The following is a 27,601-nucleotide window of genomic DNA, read 5'->3' as shown; positions in this document are numbered from 1 at the left end:
CATGGATAAAGTGTGCTTCTTAGAGCTGCTGTAACCAGTCAGAAGTCCCTGCGGTCACCTGCACGCACTGCTGAAGGTAACGCTTTCACTGCCAGCCCTCTCTCCTCTCTCTCTGATAGCCCTTCTCTGGCTGTCATGTCCCAAAACACTTCTCATGGCTCCAGGGTTACCCAGTCAGCATGCCTTCCACATCCCAGCTACATTCAAAATCACTGTCCTCTCTAATGTATTTTGGCTTTTGGATGCACCACTTCCTACTAAATAGACAGCTCAGGCCCAATCCTGAAAATCGGTGCCCTAAGCCAAGGAGTGGAAATGCCCTACCTAAAGTTATGAAGAATGTCCCCGATGCGGGCACGTGCCGTACCGTGCCTGGCTTTTTTATGAGCCACCTCTTCCAAAGCATCCTGCAACTCACCCTATGAAGGACGCTATATACAAATTCCTGGTGTTTTGCCTTGCATGAACGGCAGCCCGAGGCAGCTCCGGCCTTGCGGCAGGAGGGAACGGCAGAAAAAGCCTCGGTCCGGTGTGTCCCCATCCCCAGGCGCCCCGGGAGGCGGCCAGAAGCAGCAGGTAGGGAGGTCTCCACGGGGTGCTCGGTCGCCTCCCCGCCTTCGGCCGAAGGGGAGGGCAGGGCAGAGAAGCCGCTAAGGCTCTGCTGCTCACCCGCACGGATCCACCGCTCCCCGGCGGGCCCTAATGCCGCCCTCCACGGGGGATGGATGGATGGATGGATGGATGGATGGATGGATGGATGGATGGATGGATGGCTGGCTGTCCTGCACTCCGGTGGGGCTCCGCCGGTGCCAGCAGCGCTGCCCAGCCCTGTCCTGCCCGAGGACACGTCCGCCCTCGGCTCTGGGTGTCAGACTCTGCTTTCCTTGCCATCCCCCTTTTTTCTCAGCCCGGGAGTGGGGCAAAATAACAGATTCAAGACACAGAGCCTCATGAATATGAAATACTAATTCAAACGACTCAAAAGCGAGCAAACAAACAAACAAACAAACCCCTACGACACCCGCGGCCCGACACCACTCCCCCCAGCTGCGCTGGGGCTGCTCAGCCCTTCCCACCCGCGCACTCCGCCTTCTCGTGTTATCACTCCGGGCTAGTGCTCTGGAAATACACGACCATTACCGCCCTTCACTACGCATTCCAGCGGCGATTCCCAGCAGCGGATGCTCCCTCCCTGCTTAGAAAAATGCATTTTCTGCTCTCATCGTAAACTCAGCGGTAGTTTTCTTTCCCTCAGTAGCACAATAGCTACTTTCAGATCGATGTAACTCCTCCGCTCCCCCGAGGAAAAAGCTGCTTCATGTAACCGATAGGGCACAAAGCAAACATACCTGATCTCCTTGATGCTCTCGAGTTTGCACATTATTTCTTGCTCATCTGCCATGCTTTTTACTCCCGCTTTACACCTCCGGTGAAATGTGCAAAATGCCAGGGGAAAAAAAAACCGAAACCAAACCAAACCAAAAAAACATACAATAGACACAATGTAGTCACCCCCTCCTCGCATATGGGCTCTGAGCCTGTGCGGTAGACTCTAGTGGGAGCTATGGGACTTAGAGTCCAGGTTCCTATTGCTGCCCAGGCAGAGAGGCTGCACGAAGACTACAACACCCACAAGGCAGAGCAAAGCTTGCCTGCCCTTCTTCCTGCAACTACATTTTAAATCAATTTGTCACACCTCGTTATGTCAAAGGTTGTTAGGAATGCAAAAAGAGCAGAAGGCTTCCTTCTGAGATCTGTGCAACGTGTAGCATTTCGTTAAAATATGCCCTAAAAGACTGTTGATGGGTTCATGATTTTGATTAAAAGCTTTGACAAAAAGGCATGCTGTAGTCATTACTACTACAATGCTGTTTTCTCCTGGATGCTCTGAGTTTTCTACTCAATGCTCTGATTGTTCACCAAATCCAATTTTTGCAATTTTCTAGAACAGATAATGAATAAGCAGCAGTTGTGAATACAAGATGTTTTGTGAATAGAAGATGTTTTAGTTATTTTCTCCATTATTTAAGGACTTTTCCCTATATTGTTGTGTTCTTCAAATAAAGAAAAAGGTAGATGAAGGAAAACAGTGATAGCATCAGCACCTTCTTCATCAGGCTACAGATTTTATAAAGAAATTAGAATATAAAAGGTCTGATCCTCACATAATTTGAGTCAATTGCAAACTCTTGCTGCCTTAAAAATTGAAGATTGTAGGATTGAGCCCTAAGTGAGCTGTGTGCTCAAAGGGGGCAGGCTTCTTTGATGCATGATTTAAATAGATGAACTAATTGGTTTGAGGGGGTAGAAGACAAGTTAGCTACAGTCAGCCAGTGAATCTTGTTGCTAAGACAGTGAGGGAGCAAGAGCAGGCAGGGTGAGGATAAGAGGGAGAGAAGGCAAATGCTCTCGAACAGAAGTGATGAGAATCCCAGCCTACTTTTGCACTGTTTATCCAATTTTTTAATTTCTGGTTTTACAGGCTAAGCTAAAAGGTTGGGGGTAGAAAAGGAAAATGCAAGTTCAACTTGTTACTTTACTCTGCTTTGAATGACATTAAGAAAACCACTTCACAAAGTGTTATAAATTAGTTGGAAGTTCTAAGGAAGTAAACCTACTCGCAAGCATTAGCAATTATTTTTCTCTCCATGTTTAAAAAAAGGAGAGAAAATATTACATCTCCACATTTCAAAGCACTTCAAAGTGGTCACAAAGTTTGATACTTGCAGTCCCAGCACATATAAATTGGTAGCATTCGACTTGTGCTTCATGGCTTTGGTCGAGTGTTTAAATGTCTGTGTTTCAATTTTTCTCCTAGACAAAGTGGGTTAGACAGTTTTTATATGATCTGAAATCACCGCACTGATACGTATTATCTATTCCGGTGCTGTTTACAAACTTTGATATGCGGGATCCAAATAACAATGAGTTTTTCCCAGCATGCGGATTAGATTTCCCAAAGACAGCTAAGGGACTTAAGCACTAAACTGACACTGAAAAAATATTTCAGCTGATCCTGAAAAATTCAACCTTGTTTCTATTTGATCCTTTTTAAACCAAAAACTAACAGGCAGATAGATTTCAAAACAAGTTGCAGTATCATGCAGAATGAAACCAAGGCTAAAATACTCCCCTACTTCAATGAGCACAGGATTGAATTTTTGTGCAAAAAAAAAGCTGCTTCCATTTAACAGTCTAACATCAGTCCACACACATTAGCATTATGACAACAAATCTAGTTCAGAACAATTCCAATTGGAAGAATGTTTTTTTTTCTCCCTAGATAATCATCCCAGCTACAGCAATTAATTCTACAAGTCCGGATGTAGTGATGCAATGTAGGGTCCTTATAACCGGACTATTAAATATTAATATTCTAACTGCACTTTTTAAAAAGTGCAACATGTTTTATGAAATACATAGCATTTCAAGAAATATTAGAGATTAAAGACTAGTGGAGAAGAGCCCCCAGTAAAACACACAACAGAACTGAACTTGGGTTAATACACTACTGGATTAGGCACCACCATAAGCAGAATGTGTAGCAGTGTTGTAAAACCTAAATATCAGAAAATAGATGATTCAAAGTGGTGCATCCCAAGTACTGAAATTTGCTTTAAATTACTGAGTTTCTTAAATGGAAATATATTCTTTCTGTATCCCATTGGGGTTTTGAGCTTTCAAAATATACTCTTCCCATTTGCAAGATTTTTTCCTATGAGTGGGTCACCCCAGTAACACTGGTATTTAATATTTCAAGGGAAAGCTGGTATTGGTTTCAGAATGCTTTGGAAAGCTGACGACAGTCATCAGCAACACTGAAACTGATAGGAAGCAACTATATGCTAGCCCTCAGATCTTCTAGTCTTTAAATATCAATGTTTTAAGCAAAACCTAAAGTATTTGCAAATTTTTGTTAATCCTGCGCCAGAGCATCCTACATAGCTAAAGGTTTAAGTACCTGCATATATTAATCTTGGCCCATCCCAAAGGTATGCCTAAATATACCTGCATTTGGTCATGTCCTTTATTTCATCCTCCAACCCTGTGACCTGCAAAACTGGGAAAACACAGTATTTTTATAAACTCCTTGGCACCTATCTGCCCTCCCTAAGCCTCCTCCTCCTGTTTCAGCAAGGGGATCGGATGTCCCTAGGGGACAATGCCCAGGGAAATTGTCTCCCTTTTCTGATTCTCTTCCGGAGCCCGACCATACAGCCACCTCGTGGCTTGCTCCCCTGATTCGGTCCTCCCCAGCGGTGAGCCGGTGGTGGCCGCGCCCCGCGCCCCGCGCCCCGCGCCCCGCGCCCCGCGCCCCGCGCCCCGCGCCCCGCGCCCCGCGCCCCGCGCCCCGCGCCCCGCGCCCCGCGCCCCGCGCCCCGCGCCCCGCGCTCCGCCTGCAGCGCCCCCTGGCGTCGGGAGGGGGAGGGAAGGCCGGCGCGCGCCGCCGCGTGCAGGCTGCGCGTGCGCTGCCCTCGGGAGCACGCGGGGCGCCGCGAGGAGCTGCGCGCCTGCGGCAGCGGGGGCGCGCGCGTTGCCGGGCGACGGCGGCCGGGCGGCGGCGCGGGCCCGGTGCGGCGCGGGCGGCGATGAGGCGGCGGCAGCGGCCCCCGCGCTCCCGTCGGCGCTGAACTCCGCGCCCGCACTTCCCCCATCCCTCCCTATCCCGTCCCGTCCTGGCTCTGCTCCTCCACGCCCCCTCGTCTCCCCTTGCTCCGGCCAGCCCTTCCCCCTCCATGCGGCGGGAGCGGCCGGAGTGGGGCCCGTGCCGCGGCCGCGCCGAGCCCCGCCGTCCCTCACCTCTTCGCCGCCAGATCCCGCAGGGAGCCGCGGAGGGTGTCTGTAGCGACAACAGCGGGTGAGGCCCCAGCCGGGGGCGGGGGTGCCGAGGGCGGCTCGGAGCGGGGGAGCGGCGGAGCCCGGCGGAGCACTCCCCTCCCCCGGGGTCCGCGCGGCGGGGGGAGCGGGGCTGTGGGGCGCCCCCTGCTGTTCGTCGGGCGCGGTCCGGGCCCGACGGCAGCCGCGGCGCGGCCTTGGGCCGCCGTCCGACTGCGCTCCGCTACGGGCAACAGAGCGAGGAGCGCCGCTGGTACGGGGATGCTCCCGGCCCTGCCCGGGGGTGCCCCTGCCGCCCTTCGCGCACCGGGAGCGGCGGTGCTCGGTCTGGCGCGTCCCTCCCCGCTACGGGGCTGGTGCCTTTGGTTGCTGCCGCCTGCCCCGCAGTAGCCGCATGCTGGGCGAGGGGACACGAGGCCTTCGCGGGGACCCATTGCCAGCGTCCTCGCACAGCCTGCGGGAGCTTGCTCAGAGCCCGCGGGCTGTTTTGGCGGGGCAGGTGAAACGGCCTGGACAGCTGGGTACGGAGACGGGAAATTCTCCTGGTGTCATTTAGTAATTTAAAGCGACAAGGAGAGATTGGAAAGGCTGCGTTAGTACGCTGTTTAAGGTGTTCAATGTCTGAACAAAAGAACAATGCAAGAAACTTGCATTAACGAACAAAGGTAGTGAAATAAGGAAATTACTTTTGTAGAGGATACCTGATGATTGCAACTTGCATCCTTCCATTTTGCTTTTTAATGCAACTGTGAATAAGGAACTGCTCAATCATGCAGTATGCTTGAGATTTCAGATACTTTTAAAATCAGTTCATTTGAAAATGTTATTTTTTATCGCTCTCTGCTTTTCTAGTTGTGATTAAATAATTTGGAAATTATATTTCACGAGAGGCATGTACTTCACAAGCTAGTGAAACAGTAAAATTGAAGAAAAAGCTATATTGTGTCTTCCGATAGGTGTGAATCTGAATTAATTTGGATTTACTGAGATACGTCTGATATTGTTTTGCTTTTTTTTTTAATCTTGCAATGTGTTGCAGTGATTAGCATGTGTTGCCATAAATGGGAAGTAAGAATAGGAGGCATATTAAAATGCTGGTCATTTATGAATTTCCATTATGCATATCAATAGTTCTGACTGCTTGGGAATATGCAGCATTCCAGGTCCGATTTCTTATGCTTGGTTTGTTTGTTTATTGAAATGGAAGAACCTGTCAAGTAGGGGTTTTTTTGTGTAGGAGGTATCCTTTGTGGATGATATATATCTTTTGCTTGACAGATGTTATAACTGAACTGTGGTATGTAGGACTGGAAGGTATATTTCACAAGTTTGGCTGGTGCCACTGATGAAATTATTTTTGCTTCTTAATGGAAAAATGGGTTAGTAGGAATTTCAAGGTCATCTTCAAATATATAGTAATTTAGCTGCCTTTGGAATATGTCTTTTCTTCTTCAATGTCACACCTTTTCCATTTATCAATCCTGTCACTGTTGACATTTTCTGGATCTGTTTGCCTTCTAAAATAATCTAATGTTTAGCAAGTTTTAATAGAAGCAATCTGTAAAGCTTCCTAAGTCAATTTCATTTGAATGATCACACTAAAAAGTATTTAAAAAAAAGAAAATCTAACTGCTAAATCTAAACCAAACCCAAATTCACTGTTTGGAAAGAATGACTAGAAAAAGGGTTAAGATGGATGAATGAATACCAGTTACACTTTATATGCTGATGAACTAGTAAGAAAGTAAATTCTTACTGTCAACAGCTGTGACTTAGGTAAGTTCTGGCTTTCTGTTCTTTGATCTTTCTGGAAGCCTTTTCCAATGCAAATTATTCCATTGTAGACATCTGCTGGTTTTTACTTTTCTTGCCACTTTACTGTTTGCAACTGAGATGTCGTTTTGTTGAACACTTATAATTCTACTATAAATCTGTGAATAATAGAAGTAAAACAAATTGCTTCTATCACTTACAGTTTTTTTACTGTTTGACTCAAGAGCAGAAGCACTGGGGCTTTTGGGAATAAGGCAGGCAGTATCTAAGTTCAGTTATGAAAGTAGGGCTTGGAAACATGAAGAAAAACAATTTATAAACTTGGAAGAAGTTCCCAGGTGTTGCCACATTGAAAATTAGTTTGATATATTGATTTGTCCATCTCACAATGCGAAAAATAAAAAACCCAAATGGCTGTAATGCTACATATCCCTGAGAATGCTGTCCTCATTTGCGTCATGGAATCTGCTAGACATAAAGGGCTTTGAAGAGCCATATTTTCATGGCTGGACAAATATATGCTTTTAAATATATAAACTTTTTTTTTGTAATTTTATTGTAAAAGGCTATTTTTTCCCAGACATTATAAATTAAAAGCTTGTTTGAGCAATAATACTGGTAGTTTAAAAATGCTTTGCCATCTATTAACGTGGGGTGTTTTAGTTTCCTGTGAACTGTCCCTTTTTGTTGATAAGCTATATTTTATATGATATTTTCATGGTATCACAGATAATTCATCTGGAAATAAGAATACCATGACCACCTTTACAGATCTAGGCTGTCTGTTGCCATGATATGTAGTATTGTGTTAGATATATTTCCGAGTTAGGAAACGTATTTGGAAGTGCAGAGCTAAGCAGTATAACATCTCCTAAGATGTAGTTTCATTCTTCTGAGGTGACCAATTTATTCATGAGACTGGCCATAATAAGCAAAACTCTTCATTAGCTGGCAATTTTGATTCAAATATATATTGTATATTTATATTGTATATATATATAGTATATTTAAATAAGTACTTCAGCTAAGTGTCTTTGAGTTGTAAAGGTAGCTATTGTATTTAATTTTCTTACATGGGGTATTTTTGACATGGCTGGCTAGAAAGCAGATTGATTTACCATGTCAAAATAAAACCTAGGCTTTACATTGTTTGTTGTAGGCCTCTTCTAGAATCTCATTAGGTTGTCATTGTACACTACAAATAAAGTGTTTTACAAATCCCAGCATAGGCCAAGTTGCTTGTTTGTTACATAGTCGGAATTTAAGAACCCCTTTCTGCATTCATTCCATCTGGAGAGAGACCCCACATCAAGATTAATATCTGTTCTTATTAGCTGAGTCAACTTCTATTTTAATTGAATGCTATAACAGGGGCAGAGTATTGACCTTAGGTTAAAGCCAAAGGTTTAGACTCTTATGTTTAGTGAGGACATCTACAAGAAGTATGCACTCCTTTAATGAGCCCGCAGACACCTCAGCCAAATCACATGAAGTCAAAACTAAGTCTGACAATTGCAGGCTAAAACCGCATGCTATTGCCCCCTCTGATGCTATGCTTTTTCTTTTAAGATCAAATACTAGTTTCCATCTCTTTGCCAAGTCTCTCCCTTTTCAGATTTCTAGGTTGTCCTGATTTAAAAAACAAACAAAAAACCCCACCCCTAAAACAAAATAATCCATCACACCAAAAAACCTTCCTCCCTCAGGTCTTGCCCATAGGTCGATCTCCCTTTAGAAAGGAAGTGATGAAGTTGCTGGAGCATAGGGATTTGCCGTTTTCATTTTCAAAAGCAAAGTGGTGGGCTTTTTCTCTTGTCTTGTTGATGATGACTTTCCAGCTTCTTCACCTTGGAAATGAGCAATGTTGCCATTATATGAATAAAGGTATCTTAGCATAAAAGATTTAGTTTGCATTGGACCTCCTTCAGGAGATCACGTAGTCCAACACCATTCTTAAGGCAGACTTAATTAGCCATGGACTGACTTAGTTTTTGCAAAAGCAAGGTAACTGGAGTGAAAATACAGTCACAAGATGCCTGAAAGCTCCTCTTGCAACTTTCCACAAAGGTACGGTTTGATGCTTACTGAGTGAGGTGTCTTTCTCTGCTTCAGACTTTTTTGTTAATAGTTTCTAAAGTGGTGGTTTCAGTTTATCAGAAAGCTTCTGTCCTAACAGGTGAGTACATCCTGTCTCTTGTTGGATGGCATAGCATGTGAGAGTCCATCCAGTATATTGAAGCCTTTAGAAACAGAATACCCTTTATTTTTCAGGTTTCTCAAAGATTGCTTCTGGAGGAGAATTTTGGTTAAAGGAACATTTGGTTTGGTCTGTCAAAGTAGTGTTCTAAATATTCAATTACAAATAGAATTAGTGTAAGTTAAGATGGTAAGATGCATCACCCCCTTGATGTGTCTTTTACTTAGCTGCAATCACAACTTTTTTTTCTCTTTGCAGAGCATTAATGAGTCATTTATATCTGCAGAGTAGGTAGTACCAAATGGCCTCCTATCAGAATGTGATTAGGAGAACTAGTGTATTCCTTTGGTCACAGATCCAAATAAATCATCTTAGTTTATAAGGAACTGCCCACAAATAAGCTTTAAGGAGTTACGTGTCTGCTCTTACTTTATGTAATGTTGTCAACTGAAGTGTAAATGTTGCCTTAGTAGGGACAACAGACCTTTTGAGTAGCAATAGCTGTAGCTCCTTAAGATTATTAGAAAGAGAAGATTGGTGGAAAAAGGGTACTATATATTATTGTTAGAACACCTATTTTAAATGCGTGTTTACTGTATAATTATTTCCTTTTTTTTCTGTTTTAGGAAATATGATTAAATACCTAATGCAATAGAAATATTCCATTTCCTTCCCTTCAGACTTTATACCTGTCTTGTGCTCCACACTACCTGTTCTTTCTAGGTTGGGTTAACTCCAAACAGGAATCATGTATCTTAAGAAAGAGCTAAAATGCTGCTTCCTCTATTTATAATTCCAACTATGTCCCTCCTATTCCTTTGAATTCATATTTAGGAATGTGACAAAATTAGTGAAGTTTGAGGCAAGGTGCTTAAATTTTGTACTGCTTTTGCATTTCTCTTCAGTTCACACTTGGTTTGTAGTTCATAGAATTATAGAATATCCTGAGTTGGAAGGGATCTACAAGGGTTATCAAAATTCAGCTCTTGTCCCTTCACCCCAAGAATCCCACCATGTGCCTGAGAGTGCTGTCCAAAGGCTCCTTAAGCTCTGAGGCTTGGTACCATGACCACTTCACTGGGAAATCTGTTCCAGTGCCTGACCACCCTTGGGGAAGAACCTTTTCCTAGTATCCAACCTAAACTTCCCCTGTTGACTCCTTCACAAGCTACTTCAAGTTCTCTATGTGACATGCTTGACACAGCTTGCTTTTAGGTATAATCCAATACACATATCAGTGATCACTTAAAATATTTGCTGAAGTAAATTTGAAGTACCTCAAACATTGAGGTGTTACTGTAGTTTTTTAGAACAATTTTTCAGCTTAACAAAGCTCCACAATATGCTAAGAGTGCCGTAAAAATGGATACTTTGCTACCCAGTTTTCTATTCTATGGTATTGTTTCTGTCATATGGTTTGAGTTAAATCCTGTAGTCATCATCAAAGCAAAATGACTTCTTGGCAAGTTTAGATTTGGTAAAAGCTGTAGATCTGGGCCAAGGGATTAATCTCATATTTGCGCGGCGAAGGAAACATTGTTTTATTTAATGTTCCAAATCTACTGTGACCCTAGTATTTCACAGGTTTTATTTTGGGTTTTCAGAAACAGCCATGATTTCTCCAACTTACAGGTAATTAAAATGCTGGTTCTTATTTCCCTGGTGTCTGTTGATAGGTTCATGTTTTTCTGTTCCTGGCATTTTCTAAAATGGTCTCTAGGTTAATTTCTGAATCCTTTATAAAAGGTTAACCACAGGAAAGTGCCACAGATGTTCAGTCATACTCTTGTCAATCCTGCAGGGCAAGCACCTAGTATTTGTGATGTACAAATGTACAGTTTGAGCAGAGTTAGGAAAATGAAATTCTGAGCACCTTCTTTGAAGTCTTATTTCTGATGCAGCAAGTACTCTGCTTTTCTGTTTAATTTCTTGCTTGTTATCGGGAGGTTGTGCGTAGTAACACAGTAACTCAGTGCAATTTCTGCTAAGCTGAATGGGGAAGTTTTCATCGAGGTCAGCCCAAAAAAAAAAACCATCTAAATTTGAAACCTGTGGCAACTCAGTTGCAAATATGGGATGTTCTTCTTAAGGTTGTTGGGTTGGGGTTTTTTTAGGTCGTGATCACTAGAAATGTAGTATTTAATCTAATTTTCCTGAAATAAAAAGACCATTAAAAGGCAGAGTTGTGCTCATTACTTTTCACAGCCTGGGAAATGAGGAGTGGCTCTTGAATTTAATTCAGCTGAATGTCTTGTCATTGCTGAAGGATACTGTCACTCTCTGATATCCTGTTCAGTAATCCAGCCAAACACCAATAACTTGCATTCAGCAATGTTGAAAAGGAAAGTGAGAAACTTAGGGTGGTAGTTGCACGGTTATTTTCTTGCATGACAATGCTTATATATTTTTGTCTACCATGATGGTTCTTTCTTGCCTTTGTGTTGCAGGTGCAATTATTTTTTTGAGGTGCACTGTAAACTTGACCTATGTTTAAGAAACAAACTAATTCCTCCCTCAAAAACATCCCACCCAATCTCCTTTTCAGCTGTCATGATGAGCCCATCAGCTTCTTCACATTCTAGGGAGTCATGAACAAGTGTAGGTTCCTAGTTAATTAGGTGTTTTGGTGAAGAGTCTATGGCATGATTTCATTAATTTAGTTTTTCATACCCACTCAGTGATATTCTCTTGATGTTTGAAAATTACTTGATCTGCTTACTCATTGGCAGTTCCCTGCATTTCCATAGTTCTCAAACAGCATTCATAACTTTCTTAAACTGAGCCAACTGTGGTAAAGGGATTTCAGGAACAGTGGGCTAGAGCTTGGTGAGGAAGGAGAACAACCAAACTTCTAAGTGTTTGCAGCATTTGGGAAAGAAGAGCTCTATTTCACTTTTCTGAATTGATCTGTGAAATGTATCAAGTCATACACTGACAGAATTAGAACTTACATGTGTGTGTATATATGGGCATATCTGTCTAGCTGTATTTATTTGTGTCTGCATATGATTGGTTTTTTCCGTCACTGTTCAGTGGAGACAAGACACATGTAGGCCAAATAAGATCAGAAAGGTAAAGCCTAGTGGTATTTCTAAAGTAATTTCTAATTCTATATGTTCTGGTGTATGAATTCGTTAAATTCAGCCCTCTCTGCACAACTGAACTTTTCCTACTGTTACAAGTGTTCCATCAGCATTTGTCAAGAAAGAACATCCCCTTCAGGGTTGGGTGGTGGTAACAATTACATTTGTCTTAACTGGTGAGTCAACACTGAAAATCTTCCTTTGTCCTTTGCCTCTGTAATAGAAGAGTGCTAAGTCACATTCCTTATTGTTCTTTTCCAAGGATGGTTAAGGGAGGGAGAGAGACAGATGGAGAAGCAGAAATGGCAAATTGTTTTTCTTTTAAAATACTTTATCTGAATTGACTCAGAAAAGAGGAAGCTTCTAAATAAAATTTATTACTAACCATAGCTAGCAGGCTATTTTTCAATTGCTGTTTCAATATTAATTTTAAGGACAAGGTGTTCACTGCTGGTGTAAACTGCTAGTACTTTAGATTTATTATATATCAGTGTTTTATTTCAGAAAAGTCATAATGAGTAAAAAAAGTAAAATATTTTTCTTGATATTGTACTGAGTTTCACTTGATAAAAGACTGTACAATATTAGGCTTTTGTGTAAATTTAAGGTTTCTCTGTTCATCAAAATGACAGTGTTGGGACTCGCCAGGAATGTGTTGAGACTGACATTGCATAGTAAGATAAGGAAAAAAAATCCATTAAACTGAATCAAAATGCTGTCATTTATATGGCTCTAATTATCAAGGGATTGTAAAGTCTGATCTGCCATTTTAACAGGTCTGTTAAAAATGCTATTTGACTTAGTGCATATTCTGTGAACACTGTTATACGTCTCTAAATGTATAAGTGTGCTGCAGATCTGTCCTCAGATCTTACTTTAGACCATATCTAATTTATTAGATTTAAAAGTACAAGAACTATTTGAGCATGTGTTCATTTTAAGCATCTTAAAATTGAAGTATTCCTTTTAATTAGGATTCCTCACTGCTCGGCAAGCAAAATATTGTAAGCACTGTTAATGCCAAATATTTCCATCAAAAAGCAGCTGCTTTTAAAGCCTGATATATTTGTTTTCCTTTACTTATATGTATTTTGGACTTTTTAAGGAAGCTATATCAGAATATATATGCAATACATCTGTCACTGATTTGATGCTTATATGAGTGTTGTTTGCTAAGTATGAAAACTCTTAGAACAGTCTTAATAAAACTGTGTAAAATACAGTTTTAAACTGTGACTACAAGTGGTGAATATTGTAGTTTTCTAAAAGCATCAAATTTTAGAGTCACTTTAATTTCCAAATGGCCAACTTAAATAGGAACATTTTCTAAAAAGCCTGTATGTCCTATTTTCCTACAGTCATGCAACATTTGACACAGTAAATGAAAATTAAATATGCTAAGCTACCACATTTGTTATGTAGTGAAAATAATTCATTCTAAGGTTCAAAAAATAAGTTCATGACAGTGATTAATTCCTGTTGAACTGCAACATATTTGTTATTATGATATGCATTATTATGATATGCATATGTAAACTGTAATGTATTCCTGTTACCTCTGCTTTAAATAATGATAAGTATGAAAATCTAGTAGTTCAAGGTGTACATACACACTGGCAAAATGCTATTAATCTCCAGCTCTTTGCCTTTTTATTAAGGACAAGAGATAATTGCCTATAATGTCATGCAGCACAACTCTTTCCAGTTTTTTAATACATTCTGAAATACCCAAATGTTAATTTTAGAATATTTCTCTGCTTTTCTTCAGTTGTGAATCTGTCCCAGCAGATGCGTACCACCTAAGCGTGTAATTAAAATGAGAAAAAGCTACCCATTTTATTTGTGACTCATATACTTTGTCAGATTTGAGCACTTTCTTAGTAGATAAAATAGTCCACTACCTTAGAAAATATTCAAAGCAGCAGGCAGCAATGTGTAATATCTGTGCTGCTCCTCAGATAAGAATACAACAAGATGGTTGTGTCTTCAGTGCCATGAAAACACTGTGTTGAGCTGTGTTACTTTCTTCATAAGCACTGTAGAAATGTGATTTTCAAAATCGAGGGCTAGTCCAAAATCCAGGGCCATCTATGCATCTTGAGCTGCTTCTGGTCTATGTCCTCTGACAATAACTGCTGCCTAACAGATACTGTTCTGTCACATTCCTGAAGATGTGTGCAATGCATTTTGGTACTGGTTGGTTTGTTGGGATTCTGTGTGTGCGTGCACTACAGGCTTGAATCGTAATGTCTTTGAAATGGCAATTAGTCGTGTTGGGGAAGTTCTTAAAGCTCAGAAAAAGGTACTTGGGAAGTGCTTTAGAGTTATTGAGAATAACCACTGGTCTGTGATGTAGCACAGTACAATGCTGGAGGTCTTGTTGATTGTAGTGTCCCTGAACACTACTTAAAATAATATTTAAAAAGACTTCTCTTTCTCTTTGTACTTATATTGTTTCCATGGTTTAAACTCTTTAGACAATAGTTGGTATGTGTGTAACAAGGAAGTTGTCAGCTTTTCTGTTAGTAGGCTTATACACTGTGTACACCGTAATCATGAGGCATAGCTGTAGATATATAGTGTTCCAGCCCGATCCATTTTTTAGTTGTGGGGGTGATAGATCAGGTTTCATTCATTCATGTGTTGTAGAACAAGTAACCTGGGATCATGATAAGTTCACCCAATTGCTGTTGAGGTCTGTATTGCTCTTACTGTCAGAACTAGCTACTGTCAGAACTAGCTACATGAAAACTAGTTTGGATAGATGTCTTTGTATACTTTGGTCAGCTTCTGATCATGTAGAAACAGCCACAGTAATCAAAGGTTTGGCTGTTGTTTAGAACAGCCTTCTTCCAGAAAGATACCTCTTCCTTCTACACATAGGTGCTTGCTAATGATAAGTTAGTGAAATGAAGAGTACAGAGAGACACTAAGACATTAAAATTCATGCTGAACCCATGGAGGGAATAACTTAATTTTCTTAATAAAAACCAGGCCCTTTAAAAAAAATTATCAAGTTGTTTCTTTGGTTTAGTTTGGTTAATACAGATAGTTTAAGAAATACAAAAGGAGATGCTGTGCATGTGGAACTCCTCTAGATGTTACCATTTCACATGTCATTTTTCAGTTAGATTTTTTAAGGGGGGTAGTTATTTAAAAAAAAAATCACTGATTAGCTACATGTATTTTAAAAGTACACAAGGAAAAACAAACAAACCTATCCCTCCTTAAAATAAATACTATAGAATCATTATTAAGTATTTCTTATCCTGGTGAGAGAGAGAGATTTGAAAAAATACATGAGTTGGGTTTCTTTGTTTTGTTTTGTTTTGCATTTTAGTATCTGCAATGACAGAAAAGAAATAAAAATGCTTAAAAGTTGGTGAAAGGAGTTAATAAAATGTTTCATTTAAAGGTTGTTCTTCAAAGTAGATGTGTGTATCATATAATTGTGCCTTTGTAGGGCATGGCTCAGAGCACACTGAGATGATGGAAAAGTAGTGCCATAAGGGACCAAAAGAAGCTGTTCAATCCATTCTTTTACCTTCGTTTCTGTTGGTCCTGCTGAAATGAACAGGCTTTGAATAGAGTATTTCTAGTACCAGCTCTTTAATACTCATTGTCATTTGAATAGTAATTGTTGAATAACTTGCAAATGATTTCATTTATACTACAGTACTTCATTACTGTGCAGATACTTTCTTTCTTTTTTAATACCATCAAAGTTGAAGAGATGCTTTCAGTTTGGCCCCTTATGAACAAAATATACATGATTTTGTCTGACTCTTTTTTCTGAATCACATTATCAGTTCTACTAGTTGCTCGTGACTGTGCTGAAAGAGGTGTTTAGGAAGAAAACTTGGGTGGTTGCTTAGCAGCGAGCATCAGAGAATTAAAATTTTAAAGCTGCAGTGTCTGTATTTCTGAGTTGTAATAGCTTTAAATTAGAAATTCATAATAGCTTTCTTTTGTTTCCTTAAGTGTGTGTTCATATATGGCTGTCTTTGGGGGGAATGTAACTCATAATAAACAAATGCTGAAATTTCAGTGGTAAAATGTTGCTGTTCATGATCTGCAAGATGAGGACTGATTCTATCTTTGAAAAGATTTTCTGACTTGTTTCTCAATTTTGTACTTATCAGCAAAATGAAGCATTACTCAAATTATTTATGGTTTTTAATTTTTGTTCTGAGTTTGGTTGTAAGAGAATTTAAAAAAAAATTTAATTTAACCAACTGTGATAACTCCTTAGTGCATCTATACTAACCTTAAAAAGTATTGAGTATAAGCAGTAAGAAAACAAAAAAGTGGAAAATTATTCACAATGATAGTTCTATTAACTGTTAATTAGTGGGTTTTTCCCCCCATAAACTCCCTTAGTGTGCCCACAAAGTACTACCTTCTAAAGGTGTCTGGACAAGCAATACCAAACTGTTCCATGTGGTTTTTCTGATATTCCAGCCTGTCATCATAATTCTAGATTGTATATTTATTGTGCAAGGGACTTTGTGGTTAGAATAGGCTAAGAACTGATAGAGATCCCTAGGTACAGCTGTACTACCACTACTAAATAATATAGATCAGAAAGGAAAGAACTTCTCTGTTATCAGTACTCTGCAAGATGACATTTGAATTTCTGAGAAGTACAGTGTGGAAAAACACATAAACAAACAAACTATACTGTTGTTGTTTGTGGGATTTTTTTTTTAGTCTAAATGCCAGTGAGTTAATTGCATAAATATGTTCCTGCTGACTGGAAGCATTCTTGGAGCTGTGGCTATAATTGTGGTGGTTGTTTTTACATGTATCAAAGAAATTATGGAATTTGTCACTTAAAGTGGGAAACAGTAGGAATATTAATAGCCAGGAGTTGTTTTCATTTGGATGTGGGAAATACAAACTACCAAATAGTCTTTTATTAAAAAAATAAACATTTTATATTTTTCTTTCAGATTGTATGTATACAAATTATATATATCACATGCAGACTATCACTTCTCTTTTTTTGTAGTAAAATATAGTGGTGATTTGGTGAATTTAAAAAGTCAAGCCATTGAGTCATTGTTAGAAAAGAAATTGAATACATATAGCTGTAGCCGAAGTTGGAAGATTTAAAGGCACTTCGTGAAATGTGTGCTCTGTACAGTTACTAGTAACAAAGATAGGCTTTAAACTCAATAACCAGGGTGCATTATTTCAGATGTTGAGTTCTTTACATTGTAGTTTTGCATTTTGCACTTTATTAAATATTTTTTCAAATAAAGCTAAAATTACAATGTTTGGGCACAATATGGTATTTTAGAAATGTGTGTAATATTCAATTAATATTTAATTTATATTTAAGAACTGCAATATAATTTTTTGTGTGTATCAAGCTTTTGCTGTTTGAACCTTTTCTAATCTTTTATTTATTGTAATACCAGAATATAATTTGATTGTCTTCTCAGTCACAGTTCATTCAGCTGTATGGAAAACACTATAAAGAAATACTTGTAACAAATTACCTTAAGAAGTTCAAGTAGTGAAAATGTAGGTATTTGTCTACACATAGTAGGTATTTATCTACACATAGTAATAAAAATGCATCTTGCCTGAAATGTTTGTAATAAACTGTTACAGAGTGTGATAAAAACTCATCTTCAAAACCACAAAGGAGTTTGGGATTACAATGGTCAGCACGAGAACTGCAGTAACACAGAGAAGTGGTGGCCCAGCACAGGCTTCTCTGGGGGCTGTCACAGGAGAGCCGCCAGCGCTGTGCTGTGGGGGTGACACCCATCGCCATGAGTCTGGGGGTCGAGGCTGGCTGGGCCGTCTCACAGATGGAGGGAGTATGGGATGCACTTGGGGCATGCAAGGAGAAAGCGTTTTGTGATTGCATATGACTTGGACAGTCTGAGGAGGCATCAAAGGCATTGTAAGGCTCAGGGAAGAGAATGGAGGTTTCAAGATGATAAATTTAACAAAAGCCGAAAACATGCTTGTGAGATTGTGCTTAGAGAGATCATAACTGGGAAAGAATAATGGAGCTCTTTAAATAACCTGGATGAACAGAATCATGCTGTTCTTTGTCCAGTGCCAAAGCAGTACAGTCTCAATAATTTGAAAAAAATTAGTTTTACCACATGTATTGTAAAGCGTTTCTTCATTGCAATACTTTGTAAGCTGTGAGCGCAGTGTGCTGTTAACCTGGTTTTTTAACCTTCTTTTATAATAATTTTTATATATACTTTTTTTTTTTTGGTTTTGGCAAGGTACAAGGTTATGCATGAGACCTAATTAAAATCCATTCCAGGTTAAGCTATTAATACATCTATGTTGGCAAGTACATGGATTGTAAATATACTGCTATTAGTGCTATGTGAGAGAAAAATCACTTGGAATGAAAATAGAGAGTACTGTAGAAATAATACCTAAGTATTTAGAGGGATACTCTTTGAATAAATAACATGAAAGAACAGCAGTTTTTAAAGTCTAATTTAAACCTAACTAGTGAAGATTGGAATTTCCATTCACAAGCAGGGAAACTGTGTTTTTATTTTATATGGCATAAAGGACTTAGACTATCACAGAATCATTTAGGTTGGAAAAGACCTCCAGGATCATTGAGTCCAACCTTTGACCAGTCCCCACCTTGTCAAGTAGACCAGAGTACTGAGTGCTTCATCCGGTTGTTTCTTGAACATCTCCATGGATGGTGACTCCACTGCCTCCCTGGACAGTCAAATCCAATGCTTGACAACCCTTTCTGTGAAGAAATTCTTCCTGGTGTCCAACCTAAACCTCCTTCGGCACAGCTTGAGGCCGTTTCCTCTTGTCCTATTGCTGGTTGCCTAGGAGAAAAGACTGACCCTCCACCTGGCTACAGCCTCCTTTCAGGCAGTTGTAGAGAGTCTCCCCTGACCCTCCTTTTCTCCAGGCTGACAAAATATAAATATGATACAAATATATGAAAATATGAAAAAGTATGGTTCTTCTTTATTAAAAAATAGTGTTGATTGGCTCAAAACTTGACCTTTTAGGGGCTTTTTTTAGGTAGGAGTGATTAGCATTTTCCTAGGGAAATTAGGCTTTTGAGCAGCTGTCTCTCCATGTGTGTACATTTTTGTTTGCATAAATTGGAGTGCAGTCTGGTAGAATGTTACTGTTTTGCCTGTTTATGGTAATTATACATTACTGTGTAAAGGTTTTGCAGGTTAATAATCTTTGTTTCACTTTGAGACAATTCTAGGGAGTTTGGTTGTTGTTAGGCCAATATGGACCTGTCTCAGAGATCCTTTGACATTTTTATGGTTTTGCTTATCAAATTTTATCACTCTTCTAGACCTGCTGTTCTCTGAAATATTCCCGCAGGCAACAAAACCCCATCATTTAATGTAGAGAAATAGTCAAGAAAGAAACCTTCTAAGACTTATTAGCAGAGCTTTGAACTAGATTCATCAGGGGAAGGGATGTGCTTCTGAGTGTCAGAGAGGAACCAGGAAACACTAGCGCTCTAGGAAGCAGCAGGGAAACACCTGTAAATTGTCCCAAAGGAATTAGGGATGGCCTTTCGCAAATGTTGAAGAGGCCATTCTGTCATTCTGTGAGTGGTATATTAGGTGCTGTGATTTTCAGCATCTTATTACCTAAAACCAAAAGGATATGAGAATTTAGAATTAATAAGCTTTGACTTATATGCACACTGGTGATGCTTTTAATTTTCTTTTGTGGCTTATAATATTTTGTTAAATGTCTGTATTGTTTTCCAGAAGATACTTTTGCTAGGTAAACTTGTTGGTCCTGATAGTAAATCCTTACTGAAAGAGGCTGAAATGGTTTGTGTTAAATTTTATGCATACTGGAACACTGCACAGTTGTTCCTAATGTAGACAGGCTGTTCTTGCAGTAGAAGACAGGTTTCTAGTGGAAATGGTTGCTGACCCTTTTCTGTTTTATTATCCTTAAGTGTTACTCAGATAATCCATTCGTTCCAGCTCTACATTTATTTTGTGGGAATTGTCCTTTTTTTTGTCGGTAGAGTAACTGGGGGAGAGAAGGAGAGTTTTATTTGTGATTACAGAGAATATGTAATTATATGCTTTATTATAATCAGTTTACAAAGAAATGTGGATGACTGGGGACATCTACTGACTTGTAAACAAAATCATTGTAGTTGATTATTTTGCAGAATTGATCAAAACCTAATTTTTTCTTTTTCTTTTTTTTAAGGAACTTCATGTTGGTGCTGCTTATGCCAGGATATAGTAAGCAAGGCAAATTAGCTCCAGCCTTGTGTAAACTTTTAATTGGCTAACATGATGCAATTGAGCATGAATTCCAGGTGGCTTTGGAAATGAAAGAGAACTGAGTGCTCTGGCTGGAAGTTGAACGTGATGACGGCCTGGTCTATGGTAGGGAAGCTGAAAATGGAGAAGAGGCACTCCAGAGAAGACAGAAATGTGGAACAAGACGCGGGGGAATGCAGTGCTGAATCTGAGGAATGGACGAGCTCAGAAAGTGAGCCTGAGCAACCATACTTCAGAAGCAGTACTCAGTGGAGAGAAAAGGAGGTTTCCACCAAACCACATCGGCCACTCTGCCGATCCCCGTGTTTGGATCGCCCAAGTTTTTCACAGAGCAGTATCACACAAGACTTGAAGCTAGATGAATGCAAAACAAATTTGGACAAGGAATACCAAGCTAAAATGGATTTTGCTTTAAAGCTTGGGTATGCAGGAGATCAGATCCAGGCTGTACTGAATAAGTTGGGAGCAGATGCGCTCATCAATGATGTTCTAGCAGAGCTTGTGAGACTTGGCAACAAAAGTGAATCAGAGGGACAAAGCACTGCCAGCAGTACCAGTAGTACTCTGGTGCCAAGAGGCCCTTGCCCAAAGGAAATAGCAAGCCCTGAATTGTCCCTGGAAGATGAAGTTGTGGATAACAGTGATAACTTGAGGCCAATTGTCATTGACGGAAGCAATGTTGCTATGAGGTGGGTTTCCCTGTCACAATATTTGAAAATAATAGATCACTAAAATATTTAAGAGAAAAATCAATATTGATGGCAAAGTCATTTTAAGTCATGTAGACTATTACACTGATAATACATATATTTTATGGACTCTTTAGTCTAGGCTTTTTAATTATGCTGTTATTCCTTTATACATAATCCACATTCCAGTTCCCCTACCCTCCTTTTAAACCCAAGTTCTCACCTCAAAACTTTTGTTCAAGAAATCTACTTGTAGTGTGCTTTTGTGTGGATGGGTTTAATATTCTGAAGTCCTTCAACAATACTGAAAATTGCTTCTGGACATTAAAGGAAAGTAACCAAGTAGGGTAGGAAAACTTGGTTATTTCTAAAGTGACATGCAGTGTGTGCTAATGAAATGCAGTGAATTCATGGTATTTGAGCTCCTGATGATTGAGCCTGCTCAGGATTCAAAGCAATTTAGCTGTGTCAGAACAGGGGTAATGCATGAGCTAAACCTGCTGACCTGCATGGCTATGCTGCTTGCCCCACCTTGAGTACTGTGTGCAAGTACTTTTGGGCATCCAAAGGAGGGCCATGAGGAAGGGGAGAGGTCTGGAGGGGAAGTCTTAGGAGGAGCACTGAGATCACTTGGTTTGTTCAGCCTGGAGGAGACCGAGGTCAGACCTCATTGTGCTCTTCAACATCTTCACGAGGGGAAGTGGAGGGGCAGGTACCAATCTCTTCACTCTCATGACCAGTGACTCAAGGAAATGGCATAAAGCTGAGTCAGGGGACGTTTAGGTTGAATATTAAAAAAAGCTTTTTCACCCAGAAGGTGGTTGAGTACAGGAACAGGCTCCATAGGACAGTGGTCACAGCACTAAGCCTGTCTGAGTTCAAGAAACATTTGCACAACGCTCTCAGGCACGTGGTGGGATTCTTGGGGTATCCTGCGTGGGGCCAGGAGTTGGATTTTGATGATCCTTGTGGGTCCCTTCTGACTCAGGATATTCTATGTACACTTGGCTGCTTAGGTCAACACTAACCCAAGAGATACCTGTCCCATGCCACTTTTGAACATGTCTGTAGAGTACAGAGTTCAGCTAGCCAGTGATTTGTTTATCATTGAGTAAGTATGATTTTTTTATGAGGGAGCTATTAAAAGTCTGTTTAGTGATCAGTGATACCAAGATTTATTCAGGTAGTGTTCATACAATAGACTTCTTTTAGTATCAGTCTTCTGCTCTAGAGGAACTTGGGATATTAATTATTATTTTTTCAATGTATTAAGAAAATTCAGATTTTTATAGGTGTATTGAGTATGCTGACTTTTCAAATACATAAACCCTTCAAATCCTGTAACAGTATTTTATATACAGGATTTTCCAGTATCAAGTTGTGGTTACATCAATCCATAAGATGTTTCTGTAAACCAACATTGCCAAAACTGGATTTAACTTTTTTTTTTCCTTTTTTTTTTCTGTGCCTGTTGAATTTGTAATCTCTACTGCTTGAGTTACTTCTGAGAATAATGTGGCGGGCAGCAACTGGAGAAAAAAGGGTGTGTACTCCGACTATTTCATAGCTCATATCTGATGCTTTATTTGTAAGACCATAAGACTATCTCAAGTTATAAGGGACCCATAAGGATCATCAAGTCCAACTCATAACAAAATGCATGTGCATCTGAATGTTTTAAAGGATATTAAATTCTGTAAAATCTGAAATGTATAAAAATTTAAGGAAAATGCTTTTAGAAATTGTGGCTTCTGTATTCATTATTTAAGTTGTGAGGATTTAGACTATGCGGGTTATCAATAATCAAACAGAAGATATTAGATCTATCTGCCTTGGGTCTGCTTTGGTGTTACTTCCTGGAATGTTTTGAGCCCATGAAAACATAGTCCAGTAATCTGTGATGTCATTCTACAATAGTAACAATAACAACAGCAACTTTGAGGTGAAATTTTGAATGATAATCTGTAGAATTTTATGGATTTTAAAGACAATTTTAGTATGATGGAAGACTCCTAATTATGCAAATTCTGTTCTGCAGACTGAGAATATCTGAAAAGCATAAGGCTTATGCACCTCTCCTGCTTAAAAATATTTCAATTATAGATGATGCAGATAAAGATTGAATAAGATTAAAAATTAAGATTCTCCTTGGTTTCTATCAAACCTCTTAAAAATTTCTCCTTTCCCTTGCAGAAACTTAGGCCTTTTTAAAATTAAACTCTTTCATTTGGACTGTGTGCTGTTTTAGAGACTCCTGTGTGTTTCAGAAAACAAATTTTTGATGGGGGTGGGACTTAAACAACTTCAACACAATTATTTCTTTCCTATAAAAAATTCTAATAAAAAACACAGAACATTTAGTATCAGAGGAAAAGATTTTATTAATAAAGATGTTTAAGAGCACTTGTCACCCATGACAATCAGCACTGTTCATTCCTCTTTTTGTGATAGCATTTTATGGTGCTACTTAAGGTAAGCTCAATTTGTTGGGGAAAGTGATATTTTTCATTAGGTCAGCTAATAAAATGAAAAAAAATGGAAAAACTTCATGTTTACTTGCTTTTGCTCTGGGGACAGTGAAATTTCACCGTATAGACTTTTTAAGTAGCAAGGTTGCTGTAATCTGATGGCTGAATAGCTCTGTACAGTTGTCTTTTTCCAATTATGTAAGGAGGCCTAATAAAACTTTACAGACTTTGTTTTCCTTATGTCCTTTGGCCATGGCAGCTTTAGAGGAAAAAAACCAACCAAACCACCGCAACAAAAACCAAAACCAAATGTAACTTTTGTCCTTGCTGTTTCTAAAACTTGCATGTTCTTCAGCCATGGGAACAAAGAAGGATTTTCCTGCCGGGGAATTCAACTAGCTGTTGATTGGTTTCTGGAAAAAGGACATAAAGATATCACTGTGTTTGTACCTGCATGGAGAAAAGAACAGTCTCGACCTGATGCACCAATTACAGGTAACATCAAGATTTTTCTTCGACCCCTCGGTTAAAAAGAAAAAAAATTATTGTCATGTTTCTGATGGGTCCCAGTACTGGACTGTGGATGTGGTGATGATAATGTTGCACTCAACTGTTTGAAAACACAACGGTTTCATTGGTGAGGAAACAAGCATTTAAGTATCTGCATGTGTAAACAATGATGTGGGTTTTGTAACATTATTGGATGGTTTCAACACTTTTGAGAAGCAGTAGTTGAAATTTTCCCATTAGCAAACATTGTTGAGCATACAGGAACTGAGTCTTATTTGCTGGGTGAACATAAAATAAGTAGTAATAGGCCAGGGACTCTTAATAGGGTTGTCTTGAACACTGAAGAAGCAGCATGTGTTTTGACCCATAGAAAGTCCTTACATTTTACTCTAGGCTAACAAGAAAGCTACTGTAATACAGTAACACCTGAGTTCCTGATGTGTTCAGGAAGACTGAGTAAAGGTACATGGCTACAGAGTGATTATGAAGTTCAAATATTGAATATTTACTCAGTGCTTTGAAACCTCAGAAATAAAATCCACATCTAGGTGTTTTTTACTGATAATGAGGACTGTGTATGAATATAATTGCAAGATACTTTGTCAGAAAAGAGGGGAAGAATTTTCATAATACAATGGTTGCATTTCTTTCTTTTAAAACTTTTTTAAAAGCTACTCAACTAAACTTATTTTACAGATCAAGAAATCTTACGTAAATTGGAGAAAGAAAAAATTCTTGTTTTCACCCCATCTCGAAGAGTTCAGGGAAGAAGAGTAGTTTGCTATGATGATCGATTCATAGTAAAACTTGCTTTCGACTCAGACGGCATCATTGTGTCAAATGATAACTATCGGGATCTTCAAAATGAAAAACCAGAATGGAAGAAGTTCATAGAGGAGCGGCTACTAATGTATTCTTTTGTGAATGACAAGTATGGGTTTTTTCTTCAAAAGTAAGTAAATTTTCTAATTCAGCATTCTCAGGAAAAACTGATCATGTTTCATTTCTTTTCCCTTAGATTTATGCCTCCAGATGATCCTTTAGGACGCCATGGTCCAAGCCTTGAAAATTTCTTAAGAAAAAGGCCAGTTATTCCTGAACATAAGAAACAACCGTGTCCTTATGGTAAGTGCCCAAGTCAGATCGATTTGTTGCATTTAAAGGTAGGTGAAGCAAGCAATTAATTAACATCTTCTCATTACTGGAACAAGAAAATGTACCATTGTCATGTTGCCATCCAAGCACAACATCCGCTTTTATACTCTTCATACGTATATTTATAAAAACAGTGTAGCAGAAAATTAAGGATTACCAGATATACCTTGTGGATAATACAGATTTTTGCTATTTTATTCTGGTTTGTATTAAAGGAAGGAGATTCATAATTAATAAAACTGTGTTAAAGCCAATTTGTTTTATATAGCACTGTGTGTATGTTGTCATTATTGAAATCATGAGCCAGTAGGAAGAAAAATGGTATATCTTGACTTTGATGCAGATATACATGAATACAGGCAGCAGAGTCTGTGCCTGTCTGTATATATCAAATACATGATTATTCCTTAGGGGTTTAAAATAGAAATACTACTATTGAAAAGTGGTGAAACATATAAAGAAAAAATATAGCAACTGGTGGTATTAATGAGTTTTTGAATTATTTAACGTAAAACTCCTTTTCTTCCAGGTAAGAAGTGCACATATGGGCACAAATGTAAATATTACCACCCAGAACGTGCAAACCAGCCTCAAAGGTCAGTAGCGGATGAGCTTCGAATAAGTGCCAAATTATCTGCTGTGAAAACTATGAGTGAGGGAGCCTTGGCCAAATGTGGCACAGGGCCATCCAGCTCCAAAGGAGAAATCAGTTCTGAAGTGAAACGCATTGCCCCAAAACGTCAGTCAGATCCAAGCATTAGGTCAGTAGCTGTGGAGCCTGAGGAAAAGTTATCAGCAGCCCGGAAGTCCGAGGCCAGCTCTGTCCCGTCTCTGGTTTCTGCATTAAGTGTACCAACGCTCCCTCCACCAAAAAGCCATGCAGCTGGTGCATTAAATACTCGTTCTGCAAGCAGTCCGGTGCCAGGTTCCTCACAGTTCGTACATCAGAAATCCTCACTGGAACATATGTCCAGTGTGCAATATCCTCCTATACTAGTCACCAATAGCCATGGCACCTCAGTTAGCTATATTGACCAGTATCCCAAATATGAATCACTGGGGGACCATGGCTATTACTCCTTACTCAGTGATTTCTCCAACTTAAGCATAAGTAGTATCCGTAACTCAGATTATTACGGGGCTGATATGGACCAGGGGATGTATTCTAGAAACTCAAGCCCCTGTCCTGACAATTGCTTAAGCCATACAAGTAATGATTCTTATTCCTCTTACAATGACTTGTATCTGGGTGTAGCAGATGCCAGTCCAGAAGACAATGTGAAGAGCCACAGACTGCCATCGAAAAATCGTCTTCAGCCTTTCCCTCATGGTTACCATGAAGCCTTAAATAGAGGTCAGAGTTACGGAACTGAAGAGCCTAAGCAATCCCTTCGCAAACAGTCAGTTTCCCACTTAGGCCTACATGCCCAGCATCCAGTTGTTGGAGCACGGTCCAGTTGTCCAGGAGAATACCCTGTGCCTCAAAATGTTCATCCATCAACTGCACAACCAAGCCGTGCCTTGGTGATGACAAGAATGGACAGTATTTCTGACTCACGGCTTTATGAAAGTAACCCGACAAGGCAGAGGCGACCACCTCTCTGTCGAGAGCAGCATGCCAGCTGGGATCCATTACCATGTGCATCAGACTCTTACACTTACCACTCATATCCACTGAGTAACAACCTCATGCAGCCATGTTATGAACCTGTAATGGTAAGAAGCATGCCTGAGAAGATGGAGCAACTCTGGAGAAATCCCTGGATTGGGATATGTGGTGAGCCACGGGAACCTCATATCATCCCAGAACATCAGTATCAAACATACAAGAACCTCTGCAATATTTTCCCTCCAAGCATTGTTCTTTCTGTGATGGAAAAGAATCCCCATATGACAGATGCACAACAGCTGGCAGCTATGATTGTTGCCAAATTAAGAACAGGGCGTTAGAAGAGTACAGCCTCTTTTGGATAAATGAAACTGTACAGCACATAGGAGCCAGAGAAAAACTTACATGAAAGAAGAGGCCAATCTATTGTAAATATTTTCTACTAAGATAGTATAAAATTCTGTACACAGTAGCAATCATATATACGCTGAGGCACTATATAAAAGTTGATTGTATTGCAAATTTTAAGATTTTAAATATAGGGATTTTTAATAGTATTTTATAGGAAATGCATACCTTGGTGCATGGATAGCTCACGAAGAACTATAAGGTCACAATCAGTGTCTCAAAGCTGTAACTACAAAATTAGTGTTAGCAATTATATTGCATGTATTAGTGTACACTTACAATTTGCATATAAATACCTAATCGGCCTCTAAAAGTATGCTCTATACACACCCAGATGACTTTTAGGGTTTCAGCTTTGTCATTTGACACAGCCTACTGGCATCTCAAGTATTGAAGAAAAAGTAAATTTGATAAAAATTTAAATTGTTTATAAAAGGAAAAACTGATCTCAGTTTTTCAGTGTCAACATGGTTGTTGGTACTTAAATTTCAGAACTGTTCCTCAAGAGTTTGAATAACTATTACATTGTTCAATATGTTGGCTCAACCCAACAGAAGCCAAATACTTTATTAAATTAGGACCAAA

At 39.5% G+C, this 27,601-nt stretch overlaps 2 protein-coding genes across 5 annotated transcripts in view; one reads left to right on the top strand and one right to left on the bottom strand.

The window, feature by feature from the left end:
• The window catches only part of ZC4H2 (zinc finger C4H2-type containing), a 14,837-nt gene extending 9,889 nt beyond the window's left edge, over positions 1-4,948 (bottom strand). Inside the window, exons 1-2 of one of the 4 annotated variants that reach the window (XM_048319038.1) lie at positions 4,801-4,948; positions 4,009-4,060 (exon numbers count right to left, since the gene is read on the bottom strand). In XM_048319038.1, the coding sequence (XP_048174995.1) occupies positions 4,009-4,022 (14 nt within the window). In that variant the 5' untranslated portion in view covers positions 4,023-4,060; positions 4,801-4,948. Of the gene's footprint in view, positions 1-418; positions 1,328-1,349; positions 3,961-4,008; positions 4,061-4,800 lie in introns of those variants that run through there. The other 3 variants (XM_048319039.1, XM_048319036.1, XM_048319040.1) reach the window with 3 other exon arrangements.
• Positions 4,573-27,601, top strand: ZC3H12B (zinc finger CCCH-type containing 12B). Its single transcript, XM_048319034.1, has 6 exons — positions 4,573-4,858; positions 20,101-20,866; positions 23,690-23,829; positions 24,541-24,775; positions 24,863-24,969; positions 25,529-27,601. Exons 2-6 carry the CDS (start codon positions 20,265-20,267, stop codon positions 26,947-26,949), a joined length of 2,505 nt encoding a protein of 834 aa, XP_048174991.1. The 5' UTR covers positions 4,573-4,858; positions 20,101-20,264; the 3' UTR covers positions 26,950-27,601.

This window comes from Corvus hawaiiensis, chromosome 14, assembly GCF_020740725.1.
Source record: "Corvus hawaiiensis isolate bCorHaw1 chromosome 14, bCorHaw1.pri.cur, whole genome shotgun sequence".
NCBI lineage: Eukaryota > Metazoa > Chordata > Aves > Passeriformes > Corvidae > Corvus > Corvus hawaiiensis.
Note: the sequence above shows the minus strand (reverse complement) of the source record. Positions and strands in the feature narration are given on the sequence as shown.